The sequence below is a fragment of the Lichenostomus cassidix genome, chromosome 7, assembly GCF_008360975.1.
Source record: "Lichenostomus cassidix isolate B80296 chromosome 7, HeHo_3.0, whole genome shotgun sequence".
Classification (NCBI taxonomy): Eukaryota; Metazoa; Chordata; class Aves; order Passeriformes; family Meliphagidae; genus Lichenostomus; species Lichenostomus cassidix.
The window spans coordinates 17,581,697-17,602,915 of NC_139488.1; the positions used below are offsets into that span (position 1 = coordinate 17,581,697).

Consider the following 21,219-nt stretch of genomic DNA (forward strand, 5'->3'; position numbering starts at 1 on the left):
AATTTTGCCATAGCTTTTGAAAGGAAAATATCTCTGTGTGCATGTATCTTTGTGGAAGACAGTAAGATGTAATGATTGGAGTCGTGCATGTATTTCAGGCTTAAATGCGTATGCAACTTGCCACTTTTCAAATGAGAGGTGATTGTAACTTTGCAGAAAAAGTATTGTTATGCATACTTTTTCTGCCCAGAGCAAATTACAGTCATCTGTATTTTCTTCTGAAGACAGTAGAAGCATACAAGTACATACGTCATTTTATGACATTATAAGGTTAATGAATCAGTTATACCTTACAGACTGATTTTTGTCTGTTTACTAATGGAATGCTTTTTAGTAAATGCAGTTGTGAATTTTCCTATGTAACATCTCTTTCTATGTTACTATGTATTACTGTTTCATATACATGTATATATTTCTTTCATCAGAGAAATAGAATTTATGAAGAAGGAAGAAGATCACTCAAAACTACTTGAAGAGAGAGACCAAAAATACGCAGAACAACTGAAAATATATCAGGAAAAAGTAAAACATTTTTATATTTTGAAATAAACTTCTGCATTCTGGGGGAGTTGTATCTCACTTCTGAATTTTAATTCTTGCAGATTTCGGAGCTTGAAAATAAATTAAAAGCATATGAGAAAATGTCTTATGTGCTTGAAGGTGGCAGTTTATTGGAAGATGGCTGTCCAAGTCCAGGCCAATCTAATGAACAGTCAAAAGAAGAAAATGAAAAAGAAACCAAATCAATAGAAGAAAGAATAAATTCTGTAGATATGCTAATTTCTGGTAAGCAGGTTGTAGGATTTTTGGTTTGCACTTAAGGAAAATTAGGAGGAGTTACATGTGTAGTGGTTTTTTTGTTGATAAGTGTTTGCTGTTTCGTACTGACTGGGTAAATGTTTGACCTGAGTCAGTGTGGATGCTTGAATTTAGGTTCCCCCAACATTTTCAGTACTGTTGTAATGTATTTCTTAAAGGTTGTGGGAAAGAGGAGGTAGATGGAGAGACAGCTATTTTAACTATTCTTCAGATTCTCTGTTCGTGAGCTAATAATGTTAGTGGGACTAAAACACGGAGATACGGCAGTTAAAATCCTATTGATTTTAAGCTGTGATTTACAGCAAACTTGTTATGGTTTTTTTTGACTTGTAATTTTACACCCAGAACGATATAAAATATCAGATGGAGGTTCAAATGAGAATTAAATTTTTAAAATATTTGGTAAATTCTTTCACTCTTTGCAAAGAGTTTTTGTCAAAACGAATGATGCCTGGAAAGCACATTTGGGCACAAATTTTCTTCTATTTGAGAATAAAATACCGTTTTCAAGCCATAAATCCAATATTCTATTTCATTTTATTATTTTTTAATTGAAGAAGTTGGGTAAAAGTATATTTCAAATTATTAGAAATTGCTATTGCGGTGTGTTAAAATAGTGTAGTAAAATATAAAAAGTATTGTCGTATATTAATGGTTAACAGGTAGAGTAATTCTGACTTAAATTCTGAATATTTTTCTGGACAGTGGGTTGGTGAACTTGCCTACCAGTTTTTGTTGGGGTTTTTGTTTATTTATTTTTCAAAGTATGTGTTTGTTGCAGATTTTGATGCTTTTGTTGGGGATACCCCCAGATTAGACACCAGCGCCCACAAAGCAAAAGCTCAGCTTGCTTTGAAAGTAAAACGCCAGCCACCTTCTCGATCAAAGCTGAAAGAGTCTCTTGGGGGTGGACAACAGACTGCAAATCTACAGGTACTGACACTGGTAGATAATCATGCATGCAGGGATCCTGAGCATGTGTGGAGTTTCATCTCATACTGGTTGTATTTGTATTTGCAATTTTAAGTGTTTATGCTTCATTCAGCCTGTGCCAAAGCATTCTGGTTTTATGCTGCCTCAAGTGAAAAAACCTTTTTGGGTTCTTACTCTATATGTGAACTCTGGCTTTTTTTTTTTTTTTTTTGCGGCACACTTAATTGAAGTTAGCAAAGAACTATGCAAACTTTTTCTATTCTACTTCTGCTTACTGAAAGATTTTGATACAGTGATATGTTGTGAAATATACTAATTTATCTTGTTATGCCTTCATCTGGAACAAGTTAGTTACCAAATTTCCTCAAAAACGAAAGAGTTCTGAAATGCTTCATTATTCCATAAGTCATTTAAGTTCACAAGAAGTTTATCAGTAAAATGTTCTCATTTCTGAAAAACAACTGAAGAATTGAGGTATGTCTAGTCAATATATGAGAGAGCCTGTCACAGAAGGAGAACATTGAACTAATTCAGTTAGACTGAACATTGAATTAATGCAGTTAGACTGCCTTGAATTGGAATGGCCAAGGTGTACCAGGACATTTCTGATTTGGCATGTGCAGAAAGATCTGTAGGCAGGTAGGTAACATCCTATGAAATTAGCTTCATGTGATTTAGATGGTATCCACAAGTGTGTAAGTTCAGAAAATTTCCTGAACTGAGGAAATTTGCTTAGCACATCCTTCCATCCTGGTAAAAGACCAAACAGTAATTGAGTATATGTCATATTTATCACAAAATGACTTTTGAATTTGTTGAAGGACGAGGATTCAGAAGACAGCGTTCTCAATGGCGAATCTTCCGCTACATATCTAACCAAGACCTTAGAAACAAGTGAAAAATTACCTCTCCCACTCGTGGATGATGCAGATCGAAAAAGTGAAAAGCCTGAGAAGAGAGAGAGCACAGAAAGTCCTCTAGAGTCAAGTCCTTCTGCTTCCACACACTCTTCTCCAGTACACAAACCAAACAATGAAAATAGCACAACCACCACTTGTTCACCTCCTCCTGAAGGGATGAGTCCAAATTCTCCTCAAGGGTATTTCAAGAATGTTAAGCAAAGAGAAACAAAAGGGAAAGGGAAAGAAGCCAAGGGTAAGACTTAACAGTTTATTATTTTAATTCTTCGGGATTGACGTTTCACAAATTTTAGGTGTAATGAGTAAAGGTCCTAATACATTTTTGCAAAACACTAGCCTCATAAGTGATAATGTATTAGAGAGTAAGTTTGACAGATTTCCTGATTTCCAGAAAAATTCATTGTTGGCTTTGCAGTTCCAAGCTTCCAAGCATGTCATCCAAGTGTTGAAACAAGATACAGTTTCTGTGTATTGTGGGAATTACTGCATTATTCATCATGCCCTCTTAGGATATATGTCACTAGAAGAAGGTTAAAGATATTATAATCAGCCTAGTCACGACTAATCATTATTTGATAGGAATAGTTGGCATTTTTCTAATGAATAATTGAAAAAGGAATCTAATATAATCTTCTAAATGTTTGATATTTTCTGTAATCAGCTAGCACAAATGTATAAAGGCAGATGATACTTGCTGTCTTTGCTATACAGCTCAGACAAAACTGTTCTCTTAATACCCTGAAATAGGATTTGTTTTATACTCTCCTTATTTTGTGTGTTTCTGTAAAGTCTCAAACAAAAGGAGTCTCAAAAGAACGTCACTTATTAAGACACATACCTAATATATACAAGATTTTGCTTTCTTTTGTACAGTTTTTTGTGATGGCAGAAGCATTGCAAACTTTTTGTTTTCTAAATTGGCCCTGGAATTGCTAATTAATGCAGTATGTCAAAGATGAGGATTAGTGTGAAAGCTGGCTCTTTGTGAGCAAAATGACACTAAATGCTATTTCTGCTAGTTTGTTGCTTTCTAACTGTATTTAAATGTCTACCTGTTATTTCATTGAATTAATCCTTTCTATTGCCTTCTCATCCATTCATGTGTCTGTATTTTAACCTACTGTGCTGTGTTTAAGAAATTACCTCTTTTCTTAAAATACTACCTCTCAAGGTGGAATCGAGGTGGAAACAAATGTCAGTATTGAAAGTAATTCTGGTTTTGTATTCAAGTTGACAGGAAAAATAACCAGTATAACTGTAGTTATAATTTATTGGCTGTTATATATTTAGAAAGGGTAGTTAACTAATTAGCTGAAGTTCTAGTGTGGATCAGAAACTACTGATTAGATATGCAAAATAAAAGGGGAAAACTCTTGACTATCCTGACTATTGAGTATGTAAGTATTGAGATAATCCTTCCTGAAATATGTAATGGTTATTTGCTGATGGAGTGATGAGGAGTTGACCTCAGTTTTGTGTAGTAAACAGGATTTTTGGTTTTTATAGTACTTGAAGGCCTTTTTGTATATCATGTCAGGAGTTGTTTCAAAGGTAGAGATTAAAATCTACTTTGTCTCCCAGAAAGCAAACTGAATCTCTTTCACAGGTAGCTTAGTTAGGAGACACCTGATTTGCAATACAAAATGTATTACAATTATTAAAAAAAAATGCAGTGGCCTGGGAATTTAAAAGTAAGTGCATTTAGGACTTGCAGTAATCTGACACAATCCACTGAGAAGAGGTAGTGTGATGCTCAAGTTGGTGCATAATAATTGAAAAGTTGGTATTGAACATGCTTGCTTTGGCAAAAAATGGGTCCTAAGAGGTTGTATTCCAGTTTTGAAAATAAGAGTCATGGAGGAGCTTCAAAGTCCCAGTTGTTTCTTTAGAACAGTCCCAGTTTGTCTGCCATTTTCAATAAACTCAGCTTGTTAGGAGCTGTCTGCTCTTCAGACAGAGACCGTCATATTGGTTAGGGAAACCTTGTGGAGCTGGCAGCTTGTGTACATAGCCCATGTTCACAGCAGCTGGCCTGGACTACCTACTGAACAAAAAAATAATGCAAAAGGAGCATCTGTAATACTTCAAGAGTAATAAAGAAATACTAAGTTCTATAGTTGCTCAACTGTTGCTTTAAAAATTAGTTTCTTTCATGCATCTTGCACTGGTTATATAGTTTTATATGTTGAAGGTGACATTTTGCAAAAGAAAGAGGTACTTTTTCTAAACCTGTCATGAACTAACTTTTGTTTGTAACTCATTAGAACAAAATTCTGTGTTAAGTTTTACCTTTCTGTAGACAGTATAGAATTACTATTTATCAAAAGCAGTGATTCAGTAACTGTTGTGTTGCCATTTTTCTATGGCCTGGTACAGCCAGGATGATGGGAAGATGCCATGGAGAATAATTTAGGCTGATACAGCTGTGGTATTTTCAGTTAGTTTCTGCATGCAAGAATGTGAATTTTAACACTGTTATCCAGGTCTTAGTATCTGACTTACCAGCATCATCATTAGTAGTTGAAAATGCCAGATATTTTTAGAACAATATTTTTATTTTTCACTCCTCTATGAAAAACAGAAGAAAAGAAAAATGAAGACAAGACAGTAGAAACAAATGAAGGAATACCATCAGGGAAGTCCAAGAGGAGATTTCCAGATTTTGGGTAAGATTTTACTTGTGTTCCTTTGGAAATAAGTGGTGTTCTGCATTACTTTTGAGAATATCATGTTCTTTAAATAAAACAAGGTTGAGGAAATCCAGTAATGCTACTTCATAGCAACATCAGTGGACAGAGTCTTTGTCATCTTTAATTTGTAACATTGCCTTTGTGTTTCTACCACATCTTGATTTGTCTATGCTTTTTTCCCCTCAAAGAATTTATTGGGGTTCTTCTGTGAGTACACCACTTCTCAATGAACTAAATTGCAAACCCATGCATAGCTTTATGCCAAAATCTTACTGGTATCTCTACTCCAGTGTTACATCCTGGTAGGGTTATAGTGTAAAACAGATACCTGTCTGGCCTGAATTCCTTCTACAGCAGAGGTGTCATTACATAGGGTTTGGCTATAGGTGCTGCCTACTGAGCTGTTCCTTGGAGGCAGGTAGCAGTGATGAATGCATTTCTGAATTTCATTTAGAAGATGTGATTGTCCTCAGGGGTGAAACAAGTGCAGGCTGCACATTATCTGGAAATAGAGTGTGGTAACTGAACTAGGGATTTGAGAGAAGAGTTGCTACATTTTACAGTAAATCTTGCTCCTTTGGAGACGGGGTAAAGCTTGTTGAAGCCAGCTAACGTTAAAGACTTAGACTGGTACACCAATAAATGCATCATAATGTATAAGATAAAAATAAACTAATTTCACACACTGATAATGTAGTTAGTGACTTTGCTCAAGTCACAGTGCATTGCATAGGAGCATTAATGTAGCAGTAAAACTGTTTTTCTTCTTGGTTGTATCCACTATATGCTAGGCTTCTTTATGCATTTTCTGTATTTATTTTGGTTATCTGTGGCCTTTGAAAGAGTACTGTTTTTTAAATAGAATGTGAATGCCAGAACTTTAATTGCGTGCATAATCTGAAAAATCATGCTTTGTGTAACAATATAAATGTAGCTTTTTGTAACTGTTGAAGTCGATGTAAAAACTAACTGGCTGATTTTAAAAAATGTTGCACCAGGTAAATGTAAACGCTTTATGAAATTTGTGTTTTTTCACTTCAGTGGATTGCGGAAATCCGGGGGCAAGGGTAAGAAGCAAGAAAAAGAAAATCTAAGAGGTTCTCTGGATAGCAGGTAGTTCTTTTGTTAGTTTAATACATACATTCTGCATGCTCAAAGTTTGTAACCTCAGTATTTCTTTTAAGCTGTCAGTAGTGTTTAATCTTAAAGTACATTCTTGTATAACAGTGGCAAAATTATATGAAGGTTCAATGATACGGAGACGAGCTTCTGATCTCACAGAAGACTGTAGAGGAGACAGCATTAAAACTGTATTTTGCTTAGGAAGATGAATGTTGAGTAAATTAAGTTAGTAATTACTTGAAATTGTTAAATTGTGTGAAATACTGCAAAAGTTCTTGCATTTGTGGTGTTAAAGAACTCATTATTTTGCTTGGATATTTAAAGGCAAGTATCAGTTTTCATTTCAAGTATCAATTGTTCTGTGAAACTGGTAAAAATAAGTGGTGTGTTTTGAGTTTGTCCTTGTTTTTAAGGGGGGGTTGTGTATTTAAGGGGCGGGGTGGGGTTTTTTGCTGTTGTTTAACACAATTTAATCTGCTTACTTCAGGGGTTCCCGAGAACTTTTGGATGACTCTGGCAACAATCTATCTGCATCAGATTCAGATTCCCCTGCTCCTACTTGTATGCCCTTCTCTTGGTTTGGAGACAGCCACAAAGAGCCTCAGGTTTCTAGTAGCAGTCTGCATGGTACTCAGAGTGGGCAGGATGGTTGTGAGCACGGTCAAGAGAAGAACAGAAGCAAGGTAAAGATGACTAATTTGTGCTTTGAATATTTAAGTGTTGCATCTTGATAAATTAAAAACTTTAGTGGTTAGTACATGGAAGCCTAATGATTTAGTCCTTGACCACATCACCTTTTATAAACATTGCTGCAGAAGTTTGAGATATTACGGGCCTTACAAGCAGGAATTATATGAGTGTTCCTGTTCCCTCCTCTTCAGCTAAAACATCAGTAGAGGCTATTCAGGCTGAAGTAGCATTTAAGGAAAAATCACAGGGTATGTTTCTTCACGGTTGATAATGCTAAAAATAACAGTAGCTTCAGGGAAACATAGTTTGAAAAGCCAAATCTGTTTCCCAGACTAGTTCTTGGAGGAAATGTACATAAATAAAGGTCAGCTGTCCAAGCAATTGGCCAGCCAATTCTTACCATACTGGAATGTAGGGTTGGAGTACTGGACAGGTGGAGGAAGATAGCATCCTGGTTTTCATCAACAAATTTTATATTAAAAGCCAAGAAACACATCTGTAGAACACTTTCTTCTAGGAGACTACTTCTGGGTAACTAATCATCTAATAATTTAAAGCCTTTTATCCAGATATTGAGAGTCTATAACCATAGGTACAATCTTTACAGTTTAAACTATTTGAAAGAAACAGCTTTAGAATGTAAACGTTTGGATGCGTGGGCGGTCTGTATATTTGGTAAAACCTATTTCAGTGTAACACTGTTCCAAGCAATTTTATTAACTTCATTCTCATTTCCTTTGGATATTGTCAAATTGAAAATTCCAGTTATTTCAGTAAGCTCATTGGCTAGGTTTCTTCTTGAGTTTCACACTTTTTCTTCACTTTGGATGGCTAAAATACCCTTTCATGTTCTGCTTTTCTTCTGTGTTGTTAGAGAAAAATGAGTTGCATATCTAAAAGAGAAACTTGCCAGTAGAGTTCATGAAGTCACTGATGTTTTGCAGAGATTGCAGATAACAAGTTTGCTTTCCGTGTTTCCAGATGCTGATTGCAAAAAAATGCTGTTGTAGTACCTTTTTAAAAAATTACTTTGTTTCCCTAGTGTAAAACTGCAATCCCTGTGATAGTAGTAAATTATCTGCATACTTAGTTTTTAAAAATTACAGAAAGTGGTTTTAGAGCCATACAATCCTTATTATAACACAAGAACTTAGTAAGAGTAGGAACTTTTTAATCTCTGAAGTAGAACAGAAAATACTGCCCAGTGTGCATCAGTCTTGTGTATTTAGAGCTCCTGCATTGTTCACTTCTGCTGAGGCATGCAGGGGCCAAAAGATGTTTTTGTAAATAAACCAAGGACTTGAAAGTTTGCATATGCTTTGATATAATTTTGGATTAAATAGGATTTGCATGGTTTCTCTCTTAATAGACTGTAGCAAAGCTATCAAGAGGTGTTTTCTGTATAGATAAGCATTCAGTGGGTTTATCTTTCAAAATCATTGATTCAGAAGAACCCATTCGTCCCCTTCTCATTGCTCCCTTCTATCTGATTTGAATAACTTTTCTAAGCACAGTAAAAGTCCCACTTAGGCATTTCTAGTACAAGCGCCCATAATGTGCTTAAGCAGCTCTTAAAGTTTTTGTATAGACGCCTACTTTTTGGCAATCAAAAAGTTACGGATCTTACCAGATTGGATGCTCTCTTCCTTTCCACGTTGTCCTGAAATAATAGTCTTTCTGGTCTGTACTTACCCAAGCTGATTACCAGTTCAACCTTCCAGCTGGTTTCTTGCCTACTGGTTTGGGGGTTTTTTGTTTCCTTCTTATGCTCCAGTATGTAATTGCTGCTTGCTGCTCTTTTCCTTAGTGCCAGTTGCAAACCAGCAGCTGAAAGATTATGCAAGTCTCCAGCTATATTCCTGCTTTGTAAAATGGTAGAAAGCTGATCCCATTGAAGAACAGATTCTCATACATTCATTAAAGTCATGGTTTTCCTCTCCAAAATGAGGCTGTGTTTTCACTTTGCAATGTTTGGGGTCTTTTGTAAAGATGGTGATATGACAGTAGCTGCTGTCTGGAATGAATGACTAATTGTTGTAGATCTTAACTTACAGTTGATCGTCACATTTGCACAGTAACAAGGCTTTGGCTTGTTGTGCTATGAAAAGGCATTAAAACTGACAAAGAAATGTGCTTGACCAGTGAGTCTTGTTACTAAAACAATATAAAAGCAAGGGACAAAGTCATCTTCCAGAATTCAAGGAAAGAATACTTCTTTTTGCTGATATTAACTCAATAATTATAAATAAAGCAATATATACCAAGTATAGCAATAGCATTTTTTCCTTTTATGTCTGTAGTATCCCATTTGATCATGTGACAGCATTTCTGAACAGAGGTAAAAGTAGAAACCCTAAAATAAGAACTTCATCTTGTAAAAAATCCCTAACTGTTGAACTGAGTGTTTTGCATTGTGTATAATTTTTGTAGTTGTGTTTTAGCACTGATGATGTAAGGCATATAATTATATTCCTTATTACCTGGTTTCTGGTTTTGCAAAATTTTCCCTTTAAAGTTACTGCACTTAGAAGATTTTATTTTCTTAAAATGGTTCTGAAGTTAGTTTTAAACATACAGTTTGACAAAGTTGGGAGATAACTTTTTGATCCTTGTGAGAACTAGAAACACAGGAACTAAAATCCTGTGTGCTTGCAGACAGTTTTTAAATTAGTCCCTCTACATAAATCTGTCCCATTCTCTGATACAATGTGCACACATATGTACTGTTCATATTCATTGTTTTTCCAGAACACTATTTAGCTTCTGTAAGCCTGTATGCAGTGTTTTGTTTTCAATGCAAGGAAGAGCAGTGTGGTGTAAACTATTTATATCCTAGTACCTTAAATGATAGGAAGCATACCTATTAAACCTCTTTTATCCAAATTCTATGCTATTCAAGAGTCAAAAATCTTTGCAGCTGGCTCTAAATGCTTAAAAGGAAATGACTCCTATAAACTGACTAGGAGGAGGGGGAGGAGGAAACATTAAAACTGGTGCTCAGATTCTTTACTTTTGGCTGTGTTTTTTCTAAGGTTTTTGCTGCAATATTATCATGTCTTTTTAGCTTTGTTTGTCTGACTTGTTCTTGATTTTCTCTGTAAAGACAGAGTGAATGGAGGATGGCTAAAAGAAAAGCTCCTTAAATAGATGTTCAGTTGGGGTTGAAGTTAATTTGAGAATAGGTTGATGGACAAAGTTTTCTGTTGTTTATGGTAATAATTTTTACATCTAAAAGACTGAAGAAGACCCTAAAATGCAATGTAATTAATAAAATAATTTGCCTGGTAAATAGAACACCATTTCTCAGCCAAGGAAAGTATCACACAGATGTAGCGGGAAAACTCAAGTTGTGGTTTGGGGGTTTTTATTTATTGCCTTGTGGTGGGGATGGCTTTTTTCTTGAGTTTTGGGGTGGGTGTTTTTAAGGCTGAAAATGTGTATCAATTTAGAGTATAAGGGAGTGCCCTTACAAAACAAAAATAGAATAATCTAGAAAACTGAGAGTTCAGGTTAAATTGAAATCAGAACAAATACAGAAGTGCTAAATGGAGATAACAGCAAAAATGTAGTTCTCTTATAGGAACATAACTGATGAAAGAAAAAATGTCCTGAAGATCAGCTTAATTTGGGATCTCAGGTTATTTATGCACATAGGGATGTGGTATGGCGTTCTTATAAAGTGTGATTAGTTGATTAGAGACTTAGAGAACATTAGAGAAAATACTGGTAAATTGTTGCTTACTCTTTATAGGCAACAAAGAGTAGTGCTGAGAAATAAATTTTAGAAAGGCAGAAGTAGGAGGCATATTTTTGGCAGAATTATTTTTCACTCACTAAAGAAAAATGTTTTCAAGGTCACAATATGAGTTGGAAAGGGAGGAAATCAAGTTAAAAAAATATTCTGGAAAAAATATCCATTTATGTTCTTTAGAAGGGTTTTTTTACCAAACTTGCTGGGAAGTTGTCAGGTGTAGCATCAGGTTTTTTCAGTCTTCAGTGTGAGTCCCAGGCTGCTCAAGTAACCCATATGAGGTTTTTCAGGTACTGGCTCCTGGATAAGATTCAACCTGGATCCTGCTGCTTTTAGATGCCAAGCCAGGCCTACAGTTCCAAAAGCTTTCTTTCAACACAGACTAGGTGTAACAGCTGAATGGAAACAAATGCTTTGAAGTTTTTACATTCTTTCAATATGATAGTCATGTGGTATTATATTAGTCATGTTTCTAATCTGAATTTTACTTTGTTACTTTTCTAAGAAAATTAATCTTCAACTAGATCAGGTTGCTCAGAGCTCTGTTCATCCTCAGACTCTGAATGTTTCCAGGGATGGGGTATCCACCACTGCTCCGGGCAACCTGTGCCAGTGTTTTACCATCCTCATTGAAGTTGTAAAATGAACTGCAATACAATACAGTTTCTTAAATCAAAATTTAAAGTTTGTGAAGGCTTGCCCTTGAACAAGCTTTGTATTTTCCATTAATGAACTGATTTAAACCCTATTTATTTTACTTTTGACTGCAGTGGTTTGACAGTGGACAGCTGAGAAGTCTAAACCTAGTTCTTGTTTTCACAGCTTTGTAAGACTTCTGTGCCATGAAAATCCTAATTACCATAAACTATTAGGATTGATTTTTATCTTGCCAACAGAACACCACCCTCTGAAGCACATTCTTGTGCTTGTGGAGGTTTCAGTTTAATACAAATTGATCATTAATAATTCCAACAAATGCATTTTAAACTGCTTCTCCCAAAGTGTGGTATGCCTGCTGAAAAAGTAACTGATGCATTTCCTTGTGTACTTAAATGCCATTTCAGGTTATGACTGACTCTCTACACAAGTTGCTCTTATTAGAGATGTTGCTTTAGTTTTGTTACTGTGTTTCTGAATTCAGAAGTTTAACAAAAACCAGTCAGTTGCTTGATGTAGTTAGTGCGTTTCATATGTGTTCTAAAGGTAACTGAGTCATACTATTTTTTTTTTAAACCAAACATTGAAATTACTGGAATGTCACCTAATGACCTGCTTTTCCAAGAAGTGAGTTAATAAAACATTATTTCCACTTGTTTGCAGAGTAGAATTGTCATAGATGATACATACCATAGCAAGCCAAGTTGTGAACTTTCAGGGTTAGTGACAGAACCAAATCTGTCAGGTCGTTCACACACTTTAACCTTCTCTTCAAATGAGGTGAGTTTCAAAGTGTGTATATGTGTCTTGTTGATGTTGTTGTTCACACTACAGCATGTTTAATAGAAACAGATGTGTGTTATGTGAAACTTGATGGCTGTTCCATATTAAAATATTGAAGAGAACTGTAAAGAAGCTGTTAAGGAACTAAGGGCATGCACTTTTGGATGACACATCAGCCCATGTGTTCTGATCCTATTTATAGAATAAAAATTGGAATGAACTCTCTGATCAAATTGCAGTTTTTAATTTTAAATATAATGCTGTTCTGTTCCACTGACTTAAAGCAACTTCCTGGGTGAATGAAAACTCCAACGCTTTTGACCTCACCTTTACATCTGTGCAGGTTTGTTTTACGATAAAATTTCATCTCAATAAAAGCAAACAAAGGAAAAAAAAGAAATGAAAAAGGTCAGAATTTGGTGGTTCTGGTATATAGGTAGAAATTAGATACTTGAAAGTCTGTTCATTCCCGTGGAGAACTAATTCCTTTGGCTACAGCTGAAACCTAAAGTCCACACTTTGGTAGCATTCTGAGATACTGTCTCATTTGGTGTTTGACTGATGGACATCTTTATAAATTAAATCCTTACATTTAGGCAAACTCATTAAAAACTGAACATAGTTATCTTACATAAAATGAATTAGAGAGCTTGTGAAGCTGGTGGTTCTTAAATGTGACAGAATTTTATTAGCTGTCTTAAGTCAGTCTTTGGTGAAAGTCTTAAAATATGCCAGTTATATGTAGAAAATCAGAGCAGTCCTAAAAACACTGTTATAAATCTGCTAACATAAAAATCTGAGGTGTCAAAAATCATATAACTGGTTCTCAGGTAGTAGGAGTGGATTCATTTTTTGCAGATTTTTCTTGGAGATAGCAGTCATAGATCTAATGAAAACCAGAGGAACTCTAGTTAATAATCCATCTTTGAAAGTACTCCCTGCAGCTTTTTAAATGGAATAATTCATTAATGGAATATGTGTTTCTAAAATTTTGAAGCATTATGAACTTTAAGATCTTACCAAAGAGGTCTTCTTGAATATTGTTCTTTGATCAGTGTTACAAACTTGCAGTAAACTTCGGGTTCTAAAACTCAAATGAGAGCTGTCTATTGCTAATTGTCCATGTGTAAAGTGATGATTTAAGCCTCTTTTTGTTATAGATGAGTCTAATTCCTGTGTTCTGTCTAGTTAATATGTTGCTTATTGTCCTGGTTTCGCATGACCAGTGAAAGCTGTTTGTTCCCTTTCAGTAATTACATTGAGTATCAAGGGTCTCTTCTGAGGAAAACGAGGAACAAACTCTGAAGTGTCTTCTCTTTTGGAAAGCCGTATGTGTGAAGAAAAGCACATAGTTCTGTTCTGGGGTTGGTTTTTTTTTTGTTTTATAAGTTTGTAGTCTAGGCCTAGGAAAAACTAAGTAATCAATCTTACAGCAGTTTTGGGTTATTTCAAATCACAGAATCAGTTAGGTTGGAAAAGACCTCTGAGATCATCAAGTCCTACCTATGACCAACCACCACCTTGTCAACCAGACCATGGTACTGAGTGCCATATTCAGTCTTTCCCTAAAAATCTCCAGAGACAGTGACTACAGCACCTCTCTGAGCATTCCATTCCAGTAATTTGATTGCCCTTTCTGTGATATATTTCTTCCTGATGTCCAACCTGAATCTTGCCTGGCCAGCTGAAGACCACATGCTCTCTTGTCACTGGGTGCCTGTGAGAAGAGCCTGACCCCCTTCTGGCTACAGCATCCTTCCAGGGAATTGTAGAGAGAGATGAGGCTCCCGAGCCTCCTCTTTTCCAGGCTCAACACCCCCAGCTCCCTCAGCTGCTCCTCACAGGACTTGTGCTCCAGACCTTTCACCAGCTTTGTTCCCCTTCTCTGGACCTGCTCCAGCTCCTCAATGTTCTTCCTGTACTGAAGGGCCCAGAACTGGACTCAGCACTCGTGATGTGGCCTCACCAGTGCTAAGTACAGGGGGCAATCACTGCCCTGGTCCTGCTGGCCACACTATTCCAGACACAGGCCAGGGTGCCACTGGCCTTCTTGGCCACCTGGACATGTTGGCTCATGTTCAGCTGCTGTCACCCAGCACCCTCAGGTCCTTTCCCACTGGGCCACTTTCCAGCCACTGAGTCCCCAGCCTGTAGGACTGCATGGGGCTGTTGTGGGCAGTGTGTAGCACCTGGCACTTGGTCATGCTGAACCTCATGTTGCTGGTCTGGCCCATTGATCCAGCCTGTCCTGATCCCTCTGCAGGGCCTCCTACCCTCCAGCAGATCAACACTCTGACTAAACTTGGTGGCATCCATGAACTTCCTGAGGGTATACTCAATCCTCTCATTCAAATCACCAGTAAAGATATTGAACAGGATCCTTAACTTAAGCTGTTAATGAGTATAATTTCTACTTGATGGTTGTTGTTCAGATGGTTCATAAATACGCAGCAGGAGTCATGCTAGCCAGTGTAACTCCAGCTTCCAGTGTGGACTACTGCCCATTGCCTTACAAACGCTGGAATTGTTAGGAAATGAGATGGAAGCACCTCTTAAGAGATCTAGACAGGGCAGCACTGCCTCTGCTGGGCAGGTGCTCACAGGCAGTTTGGAGATGTGACTGCTTGGTGAGAGTTCAGTTGTTAGCAGCCAGCCAGGGACAGCAGGGGCACCCTGATCACAGATGGTTAGCAAGCTAGGTGGGTAATCCTTCTAATGTTCTTAATGTGTTAAATGGTGTGATGCCAATGGTATTTTCTTGGGCTTTATATTTTTATCTCCAGAGCCTCTATTTGCTTTCTGAATCACATGCATTTTTATGCAGGAGCACATTGCTTTCTCATGCTTCCATACCTTAGTAGTAGTTTTAGTTCTGCTTTCTGAGTTTGCAGCTGATCTCTTGTGTGTGTAGTGGCTGTTTTGGGAACTCTAACTTCAATGTACAAATAGCCTGGTACGTCTCTTCTGCCTTTGAATGGACATTTGGGAAAAAAATTATGTAGAGGTATTATTTAATGACCAATAAACCTTACTTAGAAGTTGGTGTTCTTCATCTTAGGCTTCTGCAATTTGCACTTTCCTATTTATACTCTCAAAAATAGTTACAGATGTCCTTTCCCTTGTGCAGTAGTGAAAAATTAAAATTATACAATATTCAGTATCTGTAAGGAGATGATTATGTTTTTTAAGACAAATGCAGGTGTTGCTACAACAACTTCTGGTTTTAGGGTTCTGTCTTTACCAATATGAAGTAGATGGAGTTTGTTAGCAACTGATGATGCTGAAACCCTAAACTGCAATTCATAGCTAAGCCTGGAGGACTCTTCCATAGTGCAATCTGTTAGCTGCTCTGATCTGCGCTGCTTGGAAAACTGGTTCAGAGAGCCCCCAGGATTCTCTCAGGGGACTGCATTTCTCTGAAAAAATGAAAGAATCTTGGTTTGTTGGGTTTGGATTTTTTTTGACAAGAACATATATCTTCAAGTACTTAAACTCTGAAATTGCAGAAGCAACGTTTTTGCATGGCTTGCAGAGATTCAGTAAATGTAGAGTGAGTTCCAACTGGGATAAAACATTTTACACATTTTTTTCATATAAAGGAGATATATAGATATATCACACAGACACCCCAAAGGATTAAAGTACATAGATACATTAAAAAATGTGTATGTGTCAATACATACTTCAGAATTTCTTGTGGCTGATAGACCACACTTGAGATACAGGTCAAACTTGAAATTCAAAGTGTTTACCCTTTTTCATGTATTATTCACAAACACTTACTAGTATGAGACAAAGTTACTAATATATATTTTGTATTGCAATATCAGGTTGGGGAGTACTGTTATCTAAAATTATTAAAAATAAATGTGCATTTTTAAATCCCTATGGTAATTTATCCAACTAATCTTCTCTGTATGAAGCATCTCAAGCTTGATAGCTTGGATAGAAGACTCAGTGAGTACTTGAGGTGAAACCTCTTCTAGCGCCCTTTGCTGTTATTTTATGCAAATTGCTATTCTTCTTTTGCATATCAGGAAGGCCAGTATGTTCGCTCTTGTTGTATCTACATAAGCATTTTGATTTGGATAAGGAGTTCATTTTTGAAATAAATATTCTGATTGTTCCCACTTGCATTACTTTGATTTATCTTGGAAATCACATCAGATGTGCTCAACAGTGGTCTGGCTAAATTGCAGCTGCTATTGGCCATTGAGTCTTTGTGATCAGACTAGAGCTATTTAGAATTGAAAATCCTTTGAAGTGCTTGTAGTGTGGATTTTAGGACCTCAGCACAAACTCTTCAGCTCTACAAACTCATTCCTATTTGTCTGCATGGCCTCCTAATGTAGCCACTGTCCTTTGTTTCACAGACCAGGGAAAGCAAAACCATTTCAAATTACGTGTAATATCTCATTACATTGGAAATTTGAAAATTTTGTTTTCCCTCATATGTGTCTTCTGTGTTGCACGCTCAGGAGATCCACTGTGTTGTACGATCAGATCATGTGACAGGCCTATGTCTCACTGTCTTTGACTTGTAATCACCACAATTGTTTTGTTACATCAGTTAACTTGCAAATATTCCATCAAATAAGCTGGAGTTTGTGAGATCCCTTTGGCTGGCAGCTATAGTTGTTCACCTGTGACTTAACAGGGTCATGTCTCAAATCCATCCCTAGAAAAACACTTACTTGCATGTTTTCTGTGTACAAATGAGTGTAAGGCTCGCTGGAAAAGGGGGGGCATATTTTCTGCTGTTTGCAAATATCTTTGATGAGTAGTGGAAGCTGCCCAGTGGAGCAGTCTGAAAGTCTAATGCAGCCTGTACTCAATGATACCTAGTGAAATATGATTCTGGATAGTTAATAAAACTTCAGTTAACTGATGTTACTGATTCAAGTACCATACTTGAATTTCTTCTCTACAGACATTGAGCTCTGTTGTTTACTTTTTCTTTTGTGATGAATTAATAGTGCTTCAGGACAAACAGCAGTACCTTTTCCCCTCAGAAGCAAAATGGAATTGAAATTGCCTCAAAAGCTCTGTGAGCTGGCAAAGTGTATTTTCAGTGGAAGTCTACAAGCTGCTATGTTTCTGAAATGGTCATCTGCTATTTGGGCAGACTTTTCAAAATGTTGATGTAATAGCATTAGTTGAAGAAATGAACAGTCCTCTCTTTTACAAATATACCAAATGTAGTAAAACTGTACTTAAAACACTCACCAGACTTACTGACTACTAGAATTGCTTTTATTCTGGATTTCCATCACTTAAACAATAATCAATAATTGAGTTGAAGTGCTTGATGATTCTTCATGCTGTGTAAGGTAGCATCTAACATTAAGATAGAGCTACCTTAACCAACTAACTGAGGAAGTGTGTTCATTGTTTGGATAGGTCCAATTTACCACTTATATTTTCTGTTTCTGACTTAGTTTGTGTTGAATGTTGAAGTGTCTTCTTGTTTATAGTAAACTAGGCAAACTGATCTCAAGAACTTAAGTCCTTTTGGAGTAGAGCATATTTAAAACACTTTGTTAATCCAACTGAACTGGCAACTGGAATTCAGCATACAGTCAAGTAAAATATTGCTTACGATGACTTTTCTCAATTGGTTAGGCATTAGATGACGAATGTACAACAACAGGAAAGCAAAATCAATGGCACAGTAGACCTATTTCTGAATGGACCACCCAGCAAGTATGCCACTGGTTAATGGGAATGAACATGGAGCAGTATATTACAGAGTTCACCGCTATGAACGTAGATGGACAGCAGTTAATGCAGCTCGACAGTGAGAAGTTAAAGGTATGTGAATATCCTGGGATAGACTTGTAACCATATACGTTTCACTGCTTATTTAATCTACAAAGTCCAGCTTCCTGGTTTTGTGGCTTTTTAAGGAATAGAGTTACTTGCTCTGGGGTTTTTTTTTAGTTATTTGCTTTTGAAATACTTGGAGACTACACAGTTAGATGGTAATTAGTAATTGATTGTGGAATTAAAGACAGGCTGTGTATAGCCAGAAAAATAACAAATATTGCTTCCTGGTTTGTATCTTGTGGAAATGAAAGTAAGCATAATTGTCTAAGGGGTCTTCATACATCTGTCACCAATCTCAAGATAAGGTCATATCAGAACAAGTTCTGGTCAATTCAACTAGAAATGTAGGATCCAGTTTTGGAAATCTGTTTCTTCCACATTTCCTCTTCAAATGGGAAGGCTAAAATGCTATCTGGCGACCTTTTAAATGTTTCAGGTTTTTACTCCTGCTGAAAATACGTATTCTGAATTTTTGAGCCTTTCCTTGCATTTTACATCCGGAAGCTGCATTGTATAGGTATCCCTTACAGTGCTGGCAAACTCCTGCAGTTTTTCTTTCTTGTTAGATATCATCAAGATTGCATTTTGGACAGGCAGGATGTGCAACTAAAAGGGGTTGTTTGCTCTATTCTGGCAGAAGGCAAATTATTATTAATGATCAATAGTAGAATTTGAGGAACTATGGGGGAAAAAATGTCTAACTTCAGTCTCCAAAATATACCTGCATTTTAAATAGACATGCAACACTGAATTATGTATTTTGTAAAATATCACGGGCACAGAGGAAATACTAGTGACTGGCCTGACAAATGACAGGCTCAATGTACACCTTGAGGCCATGTGGGCTGGGAAGAGTGCGAGTGCGGTCAGGCACTTGGAATCGGGTGCTGCCACCTGCCGATCGAAAATCCAAGTGTACTGTCCCCTTCCAGAGTCACTCCTTAATAACCTTTGAAGTCGTTAAAATTAAGGACGAGTTACTGAATAAAAATTCCTCTTGTATAAAAAGAGCTAGAAAAATACTTATGATTTTTTTTCTGGAAATTCTCAGGAGTCCATGTGTTTGTAAAATGCAGCACAAAACTGTGATTTCACAACTGAAGAGTTGGCCCTGGTTTCCTTACCTACCTTTTTACCCAGATGATTGTTTACAATGCTTTTGAGGCCTTAAGTCCTTATTTTTCAAATAAACAGACTATCTTGTAGAAAAGTGAATAACACTTTTGTATATTGTAAATGCTCAAGTACTGTTGACAGTGCTGTTGGAAAAAATTACTGATGAGGTTTTGTTTTGTTTCCCCCCCTGTAAAGGCTTTGGGAGTTTCCAGTCAAAATGATCGATCAACAATAAAGAAAAAAATTAAGGATATCAGAAAAACACAGGAAAAACTGGAAAAGCAGAAGGAAAAGGTTCAAAAGAAGGAGAAAGAAGTTCGCAAGACTGGCAGAGTGGTGGCCACTCTTGAATCAAGCTGCTAAAATGACCATTTTATTTTAGTGCAGACTTGCCTAATCTTGAGGAAGTTCAGCAGATTTGTATATAATTGTACAATTGAGGGAGGAGGGAAAGTGCAACAGTTCAACGTGGTAGGTGGTTTTTTACTTTTTAATTGTGGTCCCTCCCCATTACAGCCCAATAAAATGAAATAATGTTTTCAGTATTTTTATTTCTAGTTGACTCTGCCTGTACTAATAAACATTAATTTAACTTTCTGCCTTAAGTAACATTTCTACTTCTAAGGCATCATATGCCCTTTTCATTGAAATTGATGTTTGTGAAAAGTAGAATACTGTATTAAAAATCATTCCAATATTAGTCAACTAGCATTTGATAGAGTTGAATCTGATAGAGGGACAATAGAAAAATCCTGCCAACAACTTCAGTCTGTGACAGTCTGTTTATCTGTTGCCACTAAAGATGTATAGTAAAAATTAAGTTTAAGGAAATGGTAATGTCAAATTAATTTAAAAAGAAAGCATGTATTTCAAATTTATGGATTATTTTGTTTTAATTCTTGTATTTCTGGGACTTAATTCAAAGTTCAGTTTAGTAGCACATTGTTTTTGAATTCTGTGTTTTGCAATTTACTGAGAAAATAACAAGAAATACTAAGTAGTTTTCACAAACTACATATCCTAAGCATAATATTAAGTTTTCTGTACACTACCCATATGATGTTGGGACAAGGTTTAAGCCTATAAATAAGATCCTTTTTAACCTATTTTTCCTAAATAATACATAGTTTTATAGATTTATGCTATGAATAAGATCAATTTGCAATACATGTATTTCTCTTTTCTACATGCTACAAGATTTTTGCGGACCAAATTTATATATTTGCTAATTTTAAATGATACTGTTTTTCAAACTTAAAATGCTGAGGAAAGAATTGTAGGAAAAAGTTATCACTGACGCACTGGGTTTCTGCCTTGTATTTGAATGTTCAGTTGTAGGCTACAGATTATTTCTCTTTAAAGGAGGATTTGATTCTTGAAATAGCTTAGAACATGACTTGGTGTTTTGTACATTTACATACTATTTTCTAGAGATACTACAGGAGCACTTCCTTAAATTAGATTATTCCAGATACATAGACTAGATTAAATATCAGTTCCACCCTAGAATGGACTAGAACAAAACTTACGTAGTTTGTTTATGTGGACCAAGTTCTCCTTTAAAAAATCTATGGACTGTTTTTCATTTTAATTAAATGAATGAACTTCACTGTTGGTGTTTCACATTTGTTATTTTTTTGTATAAATGTCTTAAGAATTTCAGCAAAAGGACTGTGTGGAAATGCTTCTGCACACTAGGCGTTTCCAAAATAAAGTTTGAAAATCTTGGTAATAATTACTTTTTAAAGAGGTTATATTTCAATTCTATGCATTCTTTGGTCAAGATTTAATTTATTTTCTTTGTTTGCAGTAGCTTTGAGTTGTATGCCAAACTTAGAGACCTTGAACCAAAGAGGAATGCTGCCCTGATGATAAAAGAGAAAGGAATTAGAAGTATGGAATCATCAACTGC

At 36.2% G+C, this 21,219-nt stretch overlaps 1 protein-coding gene across 3 annotated transcripts in view; it reads left to right on the forward strand.

Annotated features, from left to right (window-relative positions):
• Positions 1-20,916, forward strand: part of LOC146434652 (neurabin-1-like) — a 43,203-nt gene extending 22,287 nt beyond the window's left edge. The window contains exons 10-19 of one of the 3 annotated variants that reach the window (XM_085066446.1): positions 426-522; positions 603-786; positions 1,601-1,752; positions 2,574-2,907; positions 5,254-5,338; positions 6,404-6,475; positions 6,972-7,167; positions 12,246-12,362; positions 17,988-18,176; positions 19,503-20,916. In XM_085066446.1, the coding sequence (XP_084922572.1) occupies positions 426-522; positions 603-786; positions 1,601-1,752; positions 2,574-2,907; positions 5,254-5,338; positions 6,404-6,475; positions 6,972-7,167; positions 12,246-12,362; positions 17,988-18,176; positions 19,503-19,670 (1,594 nt within the window). In that variant the 3' untranslated portion in view covers positions 19,671-20,916. Of the gene's footprint in view, positions 1-425; positions 523-602; positions 787-1,600; positions 1,753-2,573; positions 2,908-5,253; positions 5,339-6,403; positions 6,476-6,971; positions 7,168-12,245; positions 12,363-17,987; positions 18,177-19,502 lie in introns of those variants that run through there. The other 2 variants (XR_014853470.1, XM_085066447.1) reach the window with 2 other exon arrangements.
• The last annotated feature ends 303 nt before the right edge of the window (positions 20,917-21,219 follow it).